Consider the following 12413-nt stretch of genomic DNA (forward strand, 5'->3'; position numbering starts at 1 on the left):
TGTTTCCTTCCCTGAACATGGCACTCGGCCAATTGGGATTGGTGCACCAAGACTAGAGGTGGAGGGGTGGAGGGGGGGGGGGGGGGTGATAGAGAGCACAGGTTCTGTAAGACACTGCAGGTCAGAAGATAAAAATGTTTGACGGCCACTTCAAGGGCCAACGTGTCTGCAGAATCTGCTGTAGAAGTGAGGCGTGGCACTGGAACTGTCAGGAACATACTACACACCTGCTTTAGCCTACTACTGAGAAGTTCTTATCGTACTGAATATTCACAGCATTGTTTTTGGTCTCCGCTTGTCTCTGCCTGTCTTACTATGAACAGGTAAAAGAACAGTAAAAAATGAAAAAGATAATTTAAAAAAACTTCCGGAAAAAATATAATGTTTAATTATCAAGGCCAGTCAGAGGCTCCATGCCCTCACAGGGTCCTCACAGCGCACAGTGTGTCTCACGTCCTCACAAGGTAGGTTTGTTTTCCGACAGACAGAAATTCCAGCAAACATCTGTGCTGTGCCCGCACTCATGCGTCAGTCCTGACCTGCAACCAGCAGGACTGCGGGATCAAATCCATAAAGCACGCACAGAACAGAGAGATTTATACAGAGTATCCAGCACTGTGTCAGTGCAACCCCCCCACCCCCTCCCACGGTCTCTGCATCTGCTACATGATTGAAGGTCACAGTCAAGGTAGGAAGATAAGAGAAAGAGAAGAGAGAGGGGGAGAGAGAGAAGAGGAGGCAGGGGTGAAAGGAAGATCAGGTGCGGCTGTGTCAGTAACGGACAGAAGTGTACAGGAAGGATCGATACGGGACGCAAGACTGAAAGAACAGAGGAGGAGAAGAAGAAAAGTGGTCGGCATGGATACCCACAGAGGGCATGTGTGTGTGTATGTGTGGGTGTGTGCGTGTGTGTGTGTGTGTGCTGGCATGCATGCACGTGTGTGTGTTTGTACATACATGTCTGGGTGTGTGCGTGTGTGTGGGTGTGTGCGTTTGTGTCTGTGTGCATATGCGTGCGTGTGTCCCTGCAAGTGTGTGTGTGAATGCACGTGTGTGGGGGGGGGAGCGAAGGTAAAATCCAGATAAAGGAGAAACTAGAATAACTGAAAGGTACCGGGCGGTCAGAGGAAGAAGGGGAACGAGGAAAAGCAGTCCTATTCATCTGCTGAGAAAATGAGGAAGAAAAGCAGGCGAAAAGACGGACAGTGAGGAGATTAAAAAAAAAAGAATTTGAAGAAGGGATGGTGGGAGAGAAGGAAAGAAAACCCATTCATCCGGCGAAACGAGTGAGAGAAACAGGCGGCCCGCGTCTAACGCGGCCGCTAAGAGGCTAATCGGCTTCACCGACGCGGGCGTCGAGCGCCGGATTTAACGCGATTAATAATCACCGCTAGTCTGAAAAAAAAAAAAAAAAAACACCCTGCCTGGGCCGCCATCTCGTTTCAAACGGCCTCGAGCATCGACCGTCAGACACCCACCGCCGCCTCGCACACCTCCGAGCTGACGAAGACCGCGTCGCCAAAACAGACCCGCGCTCTCTCAGCCCCGCACACGCCGAGTTTCACTGCCACATCGCTTTACATCGCAGGCAGCGGCGGGAGAAGGACTGCGTCGGCTTCCGTTAATGGACTGCATTTATGTAGCGCTTTTATCCAAAGCGCTTTACAACTGATGCCTCTCATTCGCCAGAGCAGTTAGGGGTTAGGTGTCTTGCTCAAGGACACTTCGACATGCCCAGGGCGGGTTTTGAACCGGCAACCCTCCGACTGCCAGACAATCGGTTTTACCTCCTGAGCTATGTCGCCCACATTATCAGCCGCATCACCGCGTGGAAAAAATCCGATGAGAGGAACAGAAGAAAAAAAAAAAAATGACATTACCCAAATTAATGGCTCCGAGGTAATTGGAGGGTTTAATTACCTCTCAATTACCTGCCGTATACCTACCGAGGGACACACACACACACACACACACACACACACACACACACACGGGCGCGAAGTTTTCTCTCACAAAATTGAATTCGGCAAAGCCATCATTTCTCATTAACAAATACTGCCGCGGCTATGACGGATTGTCACCAGAAGAAGAACAGCACTTAGAAGCACTTAGAAGTCTAATCAGCTTCAGGTTACGAAACATTTAAACTTACCTCCGCGTGGAAAAGAGACTTCCTTGCTCAAACTGGCTGACGTTCCAATTCAGCGGCAACGGGCCAAACTGAATTGCGTTCGACCGCTTGCAAATGTCCTCGAAATGCAAGTAAACATTCAGGAAAAGCTTCAACAGGGCCGACGGTGACGTCCGTGGGAAATTCACCCTTGTGTTCAGCAGGAGCGGCATCAAAATTTTCGAACACATCGCACCCATTTCTTCCTTTCCCGGTTTTCAAAATGGACTGATTCGGTTCATATGTATGGAAGACTCGTTTGAAGTCCTTTCCTCATAAACGTGTATCATTACTTGGAATAAGAAAGGCCTTCATTATTCAGTTCACACACAAACACACACACGCCTGTGCAGAATCCATAAGCCACATCGCATAATCACATAACAGGCCGCCATTTTTCTCCACCCGACAAACGCAAATGAAACGCAAAAGAAAAGCGATCGCGAGAGAAGGCGATCCAGGCGAGGACCGTTCACAGGCCCCGGCGAGCCTCCTGAGCGCCCGTCTCCCCCTTTTCCCCTTTTACACAGTTTTTAAAAAAAAAAAACGTCGTCTTCCTCTCAGCTCCATCCCACGCAAACGGTCCCCTAAAGTAAGACGGGTTATCCCCGGGCTGCAACCGGGTCGATACGCCCCGACCGTGTAATCAGCACCAGGGGCGGAATGAGCCGGAAGCAGGGAGCGTTGTGTTTGCACTCCTTTAAACTGAATGTTTAGCCTCCAGGGCAGAGGGGGGGGGGGGTGTGGGAGGGGGGGTGAGGCGGGGGGGGGGGAGAACCTCAAACCTCATTAAACCCACCCGTGTGTGGGAGTAAAGTTTTTTAGGAGGCGAGGTTTTTAAACTTTATCGGCAGCCCCAAGCTGGGGTGGGGTGGGGGGGGGGGGCAGGTAATGGGGAGGGGGGGGGGTGCTAAAGATCTTCTGAAGGTGTACTTTTGCGAGACCCGTTTACATCGATCAGAACCTGGCCCACTAAACGCCAACAACCCGCTCCAGCGAACCACACAGCTCTATTTGTTCCGACCCGGCCTCCTCACGATGGGGGGGGGGGGGGGGAGAATTGACTTCTTCAGTTTTTGTGTTGTATTTCTTTATTTATTTCTTTCCTTTTAGACACGTTGAACAGGCTCCATAAATCAGCTCCTCCCGGGGTCTCTCCGCTGTTTCTCGCACGTCGGGGGGGTTTCCCCCGCGCCAGAGAGACAGAGCGCGGAAATCCCTCGCCCTGTTAGCGTCAGTCAGCCGCTGCGTGCTTCGTCGCCCCGCGGGATCATGGGATACGCGGTGCCCTCGGGCGGAGGCGAAGGATGAGAGCGTTCCACCGCCCCCCCCCCCACTCCTGCCCCCACCCCCCGTGAGCAGGGTGGTGGGGGGGGGTTAAAGGATAAGAGATCTCTGAAGGAGATCAGTAAACAATATTGACTTCTCCTCGGATGCAGGAACTCCAGCCCCCCTCCCCTCCCCTCCCCTCCCCTCCCCTCCCACAGTCACCGACGGTGCGAGTCACCCCCCCTACAGGCTACAGCTCTGAGCGCGCTCAGAAGCCTCTCCCTGTCTCCCTTTCACGTTGCACAGATCAGCTCCTCTCTCTGCACTGCACGTTCCACGCAGGGCTCGCACCCAACGCCATATAAAATATAAAATGTATACTTTAAATATACATGCATGCTAACGGTGTTAGCCGCAGCGTGATTTATTCATGGCTCGTAATAAAACATAAATCATATTTTGACGTGTGCCACAGAAGGCTCGCATTTTGGATGAATAATTAAGGGCCCCCTTGTTGACACGCACGTGCTCCCCCCCGTTGTCGGGACGGCGAAGCTCACGCGCGTCTCTTTCCGTTTTTCCCAAGCACCCTTCCAGGCCATTCTTTTTCCGGAATGTTCCGTGTTGCAGACGACGGAACGCCTGGTTCTGAGAGAGAAAAAAAAGGCAGGGTAGCCACGGCAACGCCAGGCAGCGGCTAGCAACGGCAACCCGCTCTTGACCTCTTTCACCAACAAGAAAAAAAAAAAAAAAAAAAACAAAGAAGCAAATGTTCAAAGAGAATGAGTTCTGCTATAGTCGATCCAGGTCGATCCAGGTCGATCCAGGTAGATCCAGGTCGATCCAGGTAGATCCAGGTAGGTCCAGGTGATCCAGGTAGATCCAGGGAGATCCAGGTAGGTCCAGGTAGATCCAGGTAGATCCAGGTCGATCCAGGGAGATCCAGGTCGATCCAGGTAGACAAATGTAGATCCAGGTCGATCCAGGTAGATCCAGGTAGATCCAGGTAGGTCCAGGTCGGTATGGGGGGGGGGGGTTCAGACTGGGACCCTGGCCGGCGGGAGGGTTTGGACGAGGTAAGCAAGCGCTCTGGGGGTCCGGTGCTCAGAGCAGCGGTTCTCCCACATTCCAGAACGTTCCATCCACCAGCTGACCCTCTCGTGCGTGATCCTCGGCTGGAAAGGGCCTGAACTATGACCCCAAGACCGCACTGCCCCCCCAACCCCAACCCTCCTCCTCTCCATCCTGGGATGGCTGGCCCCAAATACCTCTGGATTCACCACACAATCCCATAATCCCCTGCTGCACCTTCCTAAACAAACCCTCAGGTTGACTGTGCTAAGTGCTAAAGAGAAACACGAAGACGAGAAGCCTGGTGAGCATGATGAAAGTGTAAACCCTCCAAATACTGAAGGATAAAATTAAATAAATTAAATAATTCAAACTCAAACGAATGAAAGTGCCTACATCACAACGATGACCTCAATAATGAGTCTCAAGTGATTACAACGCATCCAAGCCAATGACAGCTGTCCACCCCACTGACTGCATCCCCGAGAAGCTTTCGCGCGTCGATTGACAGCTTGACTCAAGTGTCGCGTCAAAAGTCTTCCCCCGGGTGCCAGCTCCAGACGAGAGAAGGTTCCTCCACGCTTTTTCGCTTGGGGAGAGGGGCGAGCCGTTGCTTCCTCCCTCCTCCCTTGCCTCTCGCACTCTTCCTCCTCTTCTCTCCTCCTCTTCGTTCTTGGCGCATCTTGGCCTTTGCGCGATACTGCCATGTTTCCCAGGGCAAACACCAAGTAAAACGGAGGAGAACTGTTTGCCAACTCTCTCTTCCTCTCTCTCTCCTTCCTCCGCCTGTGGTCGGGTCCTGGCTCTCTTATCTCGTCTCCCTCACTCTCTCTGATAATGGGTGGCCATTTTCTGTCCCTTTAAACTCCATAAATGCGGAGGGAGGGCAGAATGTCTGACAACCAAAGCTGCCCTGAACACCACGTGACTCTCGTACCAGGAAACGCGCCTGGGGGTGGGTGGGGTGTGGCAGAGGGTCACAGCTGCGTGTGACGCCTCAGCCTCAAAGACAGTCGCTGTCGTTTCTGTGAAATGTGAAGAGTTTGCACCAGCCAAGACCGGCCCTGAGCGCGGCCAGGACGACAGTTGAACCGCCGCCCCCAAGACCCCGCACACAGCCTTTCATTCCCTGATACCGCACGCCCTCCCAGACCCCGCACACAGCCTTTCATTCCCTCCAAGACCCCGCACACAGCCTTTCATTCCCTCCAAGACCCCGCACACAGCCTTTCATTCCCTCCAAGACCCCGCACACAGCCTTTCATTCCCTCCAAGATCCCAGAAACCCCCTTTCATTCCCTCCAAGATCCCATAAACCCCCTTTCATTCCCTCCAAGACCCCATAAACCCCCTTTCATTCCCTCCAAGACCCCGCAAACTCCCTTTCATTCCCTCCAAGACCCCGCAAACCGCTGTTCATTCCCTCCACTCGAGACGGCTTGGGGCTGGAGACTCACGCGCCCGTAATCGACAGCATTCCGCTCTTCCGAGTAAGCGGAGGGTGGGTTCGGGGAGGATAGATAGAAAGGGAGAAAGAGAGAGTAAGTAAGAGAAGACGGAGGCAGGGAGACAAAACAGAAAGAAGAGAGTTGTTATTTAAAATCAATTTTCTAAATCAGATGTGCAAAAAGCCAGAGATAGCAAGAGAGAGAGAAGAGAGAGAGAAAGTAAGAAAGATCAGGGATCAGAAAAGGGAAACTGCTAAATCAAATCACCACTCTAAGAGGGAAATAGTATCTGTTTGGCAAAACCTTTAGCAATTACCCTCCAGGCAGATTTAGCAAACGGACGCCAGGAATAGTTTTCTCCTCTGTGCAATTAGCTGAGGGAAAGGAAGGGGAAGTTTGATAAAATTATCCCCCTTTTAAAAGGACCCATATTTGCCCTTTCTTCTATTTCAAAAAAGGAGGGAAATTCATTTTTTTTGAGCGTATTCATTTTTGTAATCCAAAGGAGGGGAAAAAAACTGCCCCTACTCCATTCAATACACTCCCAACATCCGATATCCCGCTTCCTTTGCTGACTGATATTCATGGTGAGAAATCTTATCAATCAGAATTACAGAGTTCATCTCGAGTGTGAAAGTCTTCTGGAAAGATCTGATGTCGCGGCCAACAAGATGTCGACTTTACCCCCCCCCGGGGTAAACCCAGTGAGGCCAGTTGTTCCCGCCTTCTTTCAGTCTTTCACACCTTTCCCACTTCCTGCCGTTTTTCCTGCCAAATCCCGGACGACAGTTTCCAAAAAAAAAAAAAAAAAAAAAAAAAACAGTGATGATGGAGAGTTTTCTGTCCCACGCTTGCAGCATTGGGGGCTGGTGGGAAGCCATGTTATTGAGCCTGGGCGATTACCTTCCCAGACCCGCAATCAAATATTAATTACCGGCGCCAGGCCGGAACGCGCAGTGCGGAGCGACGAGCCAGAAACGCGCTATTTATAGCTCGTCTCTCGCCGATGGCTCCCGGCGGGCGAACGCTCTGGAAATAACGGTGATGCGACAAGGCTGCGACACCGTCTCAAAGTTACAGAGACAATCGAGATTTTATGAGAAAGGCAGTTGAACTTTTTAATATATATATATATAGCGGTTATCCAGCCTCCTTGCTGAACAGGCGTACGGGGCAGAAAAATCGAAAGGCAGGGTTTGATTGGTCCACTGAAGAACGGAAAGCGAGACTGGGGAGGAGACATTTGCGCCTGGATTTCCGCGCTTCACGCCCCTCGCGCAGATTTTCCCTCCTCTCTCCGAGCCGTCTCTTCCGTCGGGGAAAACGGGCGCAGACCGTAAATCGCGGGTCGCACGTCGCCGTGACGCCAGACACCGGCTGCCGTTCATTACCGGCCTCCGTCACCGGGCTTCACCGAGCCGTCGTGCGTCGTGATTTACACCTCCCTCGCCACGGCAACCATCCGCTGTCAATCAGGGGAGAAGGGGGGAGCGGTGTAAAGGGACGGGAGACGGAGGGAGACAGCCAGAGAAAAGAAAGAACAAGAAGGAGAGAGAGCGAACGGTACGGGAGAAGGGGAGAGAGAAAAAGGGTGAGGAAGAGAGGGAACGATACAAGGACAGCAGGAGGAGACAAGGGAAACGAGACAGACCCGGGAGAGAGACAGAAAGATACAGACACAGAGAGAAGAAGATTGAGATACTGAGGGAGAACAAGTCAAGTACACACAGAGATGAAAGAGGGAGGGAGAAAAGGTGGTGGAGTGTGTGTGAAAGAGCAAAACTGAGTGTGGAAGAGAGCTTGGCAGACAGAGCTTGAGAATGAGAGAGTGAGCGTGTGTGGAAGAGAGAAAGAGAATGAGAGAGTGAGAGTGTGTGAAAGAGAGAAAGAGAATGAGAGAGTGAGTGTGTGTGAAAGAGAGAGAATGAGAGAGTGAGTGTGTGTGAAAGAGAGAAAGAGAATGAGTGTGTGTGAAAGAGAGAAAGAGAATGAGAGAGTGAGCCTGTGTGAAAGAGAGAAAGAGAATGAGAGAGTGAGCGTGTGTGAAATAGAGAAAGAGGAATCACAGCGTGCTGACTCAGCAGGTTCTCCATGGCCGTGTGACGTGATTGGCTCTCTAATCCGCCCTGCTCTCAAAGCGAGGGTCTGCGCTGCGACCCACCGCGAACACGGCGTCATCAGAGTCTCATAAATCATTAAATTAATATCAACACAAACAAACATCAGATTCACAAACATTTTTCATATCTCGCTAACACAATAATTGGCTCACAAATCTCTTCTGAACAAGCAAATGTAATAATACATTCTAATTTCTTGATGCGCGTTAGTTTTTTTTTTGAAGAGATTAACCAACGAATGAACATTCATTTTGAAGATGTCTCGATACGCATTAACGTATTGCCTGGCACGTGTGGAATCGCTTGTATTCATTTAAGGATTTTTGAGACACACCAGAGACACACCACACAGCAAGACGCGCAAATATATCCAGATTTTTAAACATTCAAGGCTTAAGGACTCCACTCCAGCCAGTCAGATTTTAAGACATCCTTACACATCCTTTCACCTTCAGTTTAAGTCAAATTATTTATCGTTCTGCTGTCAAGTGCAACTGGATGACGAACGCCGAAATGCTGTTGACAACGGTACGGCAAAACCGCACAACGTTGCGTGACTTCGCACTCTGTCTCGCTCGCGAGGAGCATCTCACAAGTTGGTGCTTCAGTAGTTCTCACACTCGTTTGACTAACAGAGAGTCACGACAAGCCCACATAAATACTCACCAGAAAGAAAGAAAACAACAAACAAACGCAAGGTGCAAGCTTCCAAGACAACTACTTCAACAAATTAGAGAGGAGGTACAAGATTTACCATGCAAACAAGACTGCGGACTGGATTCAATCAACGTTGGGTATGAAACAGTTTTTGTTTTTCCTTTCCCAAACACAGTTTGGCAAGTTCGCTTCTGCGACTGCTGAATTTGGCCAAGGCGCATTTGTGAAGAAAAACAGAACAAAACAAACAAAAAAACCAAAAAAAATAATAAATTTGCATTTAATTGCGAGGGAAAACGCAGCGTGGATCCTGGTCCGTGACTCGCCACCCCTGACCCCGCGCGCAATTTCAGAATAAATAAACGACAAAACAACAATTTGAAAGAAAAGAAAAGAAAACAAAACGAAAAAAAAAACAAAAACCAGAGGCTATCCGCATTCTGAGCTGCGGTGGGTTCTGTGGCAGTTAACCGCCAATCAAACGGTAAACAGCAGGGTCGCCGTTAGCAACCGGGCGCACAAAGCCTCTCGGGCTTGGCACCGGCCCACCGGCCTGCTTTTCGGGGGGGGGGGGCCGAATCTGGCAGACCCCGCGGTCCCTTGCGCACACAAGGAGTCCATTATGGCAGAACTGCTCATTCAAGAGGCCGTGTTCTCTCTTGTTCATTAAAAAAATGTTCTCTCCCAGTTCCAGAGAGCACGGGGGAGGAGGGGGGGTGGCAAGGGGGTACACAAAAACAGCTTAATCAAACGGCCCAGCCAGCCTGGGACACCGCCGGCTCTGCGGAGCCCACCCCCCCCCCTGAAAAAAAGCCATTTCCCCGGGGGGGGGGGGGAGAGCTTTTTGGAAGTAGCAACCGTTCCGCTCGAAACGGGACCCTGGACATGCTGCGGGACAGCCTGGAGTCAGTGACAGGCAAACTGTCGCTCCTGCGATTCGGCCAAAAAAAAATGCTGATTTGAAATTGGTAGGACAGCAAAACCAACTGTTGAGGAGCTAGTAAAAAAAAAAAAAAAATGTGAACACACTGCTATGGACCACTGAGAATTTTTAAAGAACTTTTCGTTACTCGCTAAAGAACACGATCGTGCGGACATTTTGTCCTGAATACTGGTGCACAGTAAGTAGACGTCTACGTGTTAAGGTCCGCTCTTACCGTGTTGAGGTCCAGGCTGTTCTCCACCCACTCTTTGGCGTCGTTGTACTCCTCCATCAGCCCCATGATGTACAGAGTGTCCAGGGAGTCTACGATGGACGCTCCCCTCAGCCCACCTGGAACACACACGCACACACACAGACTGTACCGTTATCTTGATATTGTAGCTCGTCATCATGCCTCCTAGTTTGACTTAACGTTACTCTCTGACCTAGCCTATGCTTACTGTGTGAGCTCTGGACTTAACATGGTCATGGCTATGAATAACTGTTACGTAATGAGTATTGTACTTTATCGGACCAGCGTTTGCTAGTTGCTCCAGTGACCTTCGCTATACGCATACTGTACGTCGCTTTGGATAAAAGCGTCTGCCAAATAAATGTAATGTAATGCAATGTAATGTACTGTAATATGATGTAATGCAATGCAATGCACTGTAATGTAATGTAATGTAATGCAGTGTAATGTGATGTAATGTAGGGGCGACGTAGCTCAGGAGGTAAGACCGATTGTCTGGCAGTCGGAGGGTTGCCGGTTCAAACCCTGCCCTGGGCATGTCGAAGTGTCCTTGAGCAAGACACCTAACCCCTAACCCCTAACTGCTCTGGCGAATGAGAGGCATCAATTGTAAAGCGCTTTGGATAAAAGCGCTATATAAATGCAGTCCATTTACCATTTACCATGTACTGTACTGTACTGTAATGTAATGGTAGCCAACAGCACAACATGATCTGCCCCAGACTAGAAGCAGGATGCTAAGCCGTCCTTGATCTGGTGGCTCCTTAAACCTAACAGAGCGGGCCTTATGTAGTACTGTAGTGCACCCCCCCCCCCCCCACATTAACCCCCACTCTCCACACGAGGGTTTGTTCTTCCTGGAGTGGCTGGCTTCCGACCATCTTAATCCCAGGTTATTAAATTCCCTTCGCACCCTTAATGAGAAATGTTCAGCAGCGTTTATTCCATCTGGCAGACTCTAAATTGAGTTCTGCCCGTTGTTTTTTATTTTTGCATTTTATTTATTTATTCATTTATTTATTTATTTATTTATTGAGTCGTTGTTGATATATGCGAAAGGCTCGACATTGTGATGGAACGCATTTTGAATGAGGCAAACAACAGCTCTTATTGCATTCCTAATTATCACTGTAGGAGAGAGGTTGGGTGCGGGTGGGGGGGGGCGGGGCGGCGTTTCGAGCACATTCTCAAAAGTGCCAAAAAGCGGATCACGTGTCTGCTCAAGGAAGACAGGCAGTAAAAGCAATCGCAGTCAGCGTGCAGATGATTTTACCTTGCCGATGAACATAATTAGAAAACTGACTGGGTGAAATTCAGATTTCTGGGGGGGGGGGCATATGGGGATTTTCACCCCAGAGCTGTGCTGGAAACATCTGGCCACTGCATAAAAGATGGCTCCACCGCACCTCTACCTAACCTCCACCGCACCTCCACCTGAACTCCACAGCACCTCCACCTCACCTCCACCGCATCTCCACCTCACCTCCACACACCTCCACCCACCTCACCCACCTCTACCTCACCGCACCTCACCTCACCTCACCACCTCCCACCTCCACCTCACCACCTCACCCACCTCCATCTCACCCCCACCGCACCTCCACCTCACCTCCACCGCACCACCACATCACCTCCACCACACCTCTACCTCACCTCCACCACACCTCCACCGCACCGAAACTGAAATGCACGCATGACGGCGATATTTTAATAAATGCTTCTAATTAAGAGAGAGAGAGAGAGGCCAAAGTCAGGTTAAGAAGCCAACAGGTATTCAGTACGCTGCTCCTGTTCCCACTCCTCAGACAAAGGCCACACGGATGCCGTAGGAAACATGTAGGAACTGTAGTTTCTAAACCTCATGAAACAAAATTAAAAATGACAGAGGTACGAGGTGTGGAATCAGCGAACGCCTGCCTGCACTGTAAGACGTTCAGTGTTAAATCGACTCTCACAGAGTGCTTATGGTCCCTGTGGGACTGTTGAGTTAACGCAGGGCGTTTTACTCTGTGTGTGTAGGTTGGATCCGTGCACACGGAGGTGGCCAGTGGCTGGAGACCGAGTCATCCGTCAGCTCCACTCTTCCGCTTTGGAAGAGCGGGCACAAGCTGCCCACAGTCCGTGTAGTATGTCACATAAATGTGTACTATGTCACATAAATTTGAGCAGAAGGGGAGATGTGCTCCGTTTTAGGCTCCTGACTACAGGTGGTGGGGGGAAAGAAAGAAAGAAAGATGCAATAAAGAATAAAAATGGCATTTACAGCGTTCCCGAGCTTTCTCTCTCTCTCAGACCAGCGAACATAAAAACCCTCGTTTCACATTTCAGCCGAATTCCGCGTTAATCCGCGTTAGAGCGGCGGCGTTTGTACGAGAGAAGCCGCTCGCCCGTCGAGTGATAAATCCACCCGAGGAGCCCCTATCAGCAGGGCGGGGCGGGGCGGAGCGGGGCGGGGCGTGAGGTAGACGGATTGGGCTCCACAGGGGACACGGGGGCAGTGCGG

General features: G+C 50.6%; 1 protein-coding gene across 1 annotated transcript in view; it reads right to left on the reverse strand.

Moving 5' to 3' along the window:
- LOC135234749 (mannosyl-oligosaccharide 1,2-alpha-mannosidase IA) overlaps positions 1 to 12413 on the reverse strand; it is a 218319-nt gene that overhangs the window by 85653 nt on the left and 120253 nt on the right. Inside the window, exon 3 of the mRNA XM_064299681.1 lies at positions 9893 to 10008. Within this exon, the coding sequence (XP_064155751.1) occupies positions 9893 to 10008 (116 nt within the window). The remainder of the gene's footprint in view (positions 1 to 9892; positions 10009 to 12413) is intronic.

Source organism: Anguilla rostrata, chromosome 1 (assembly GCF_018555375.3).
Source record: "Anguilla rostrata isolate EN2019 chromosome 1, ASM1855537v3, whole genome shotgun sequence".
NCBI lineage: Eukaryota > Metazoa > Chordata > Actinopteri > Anguilliformes > Anguillidae > Anguilla > Anguilla rostrata.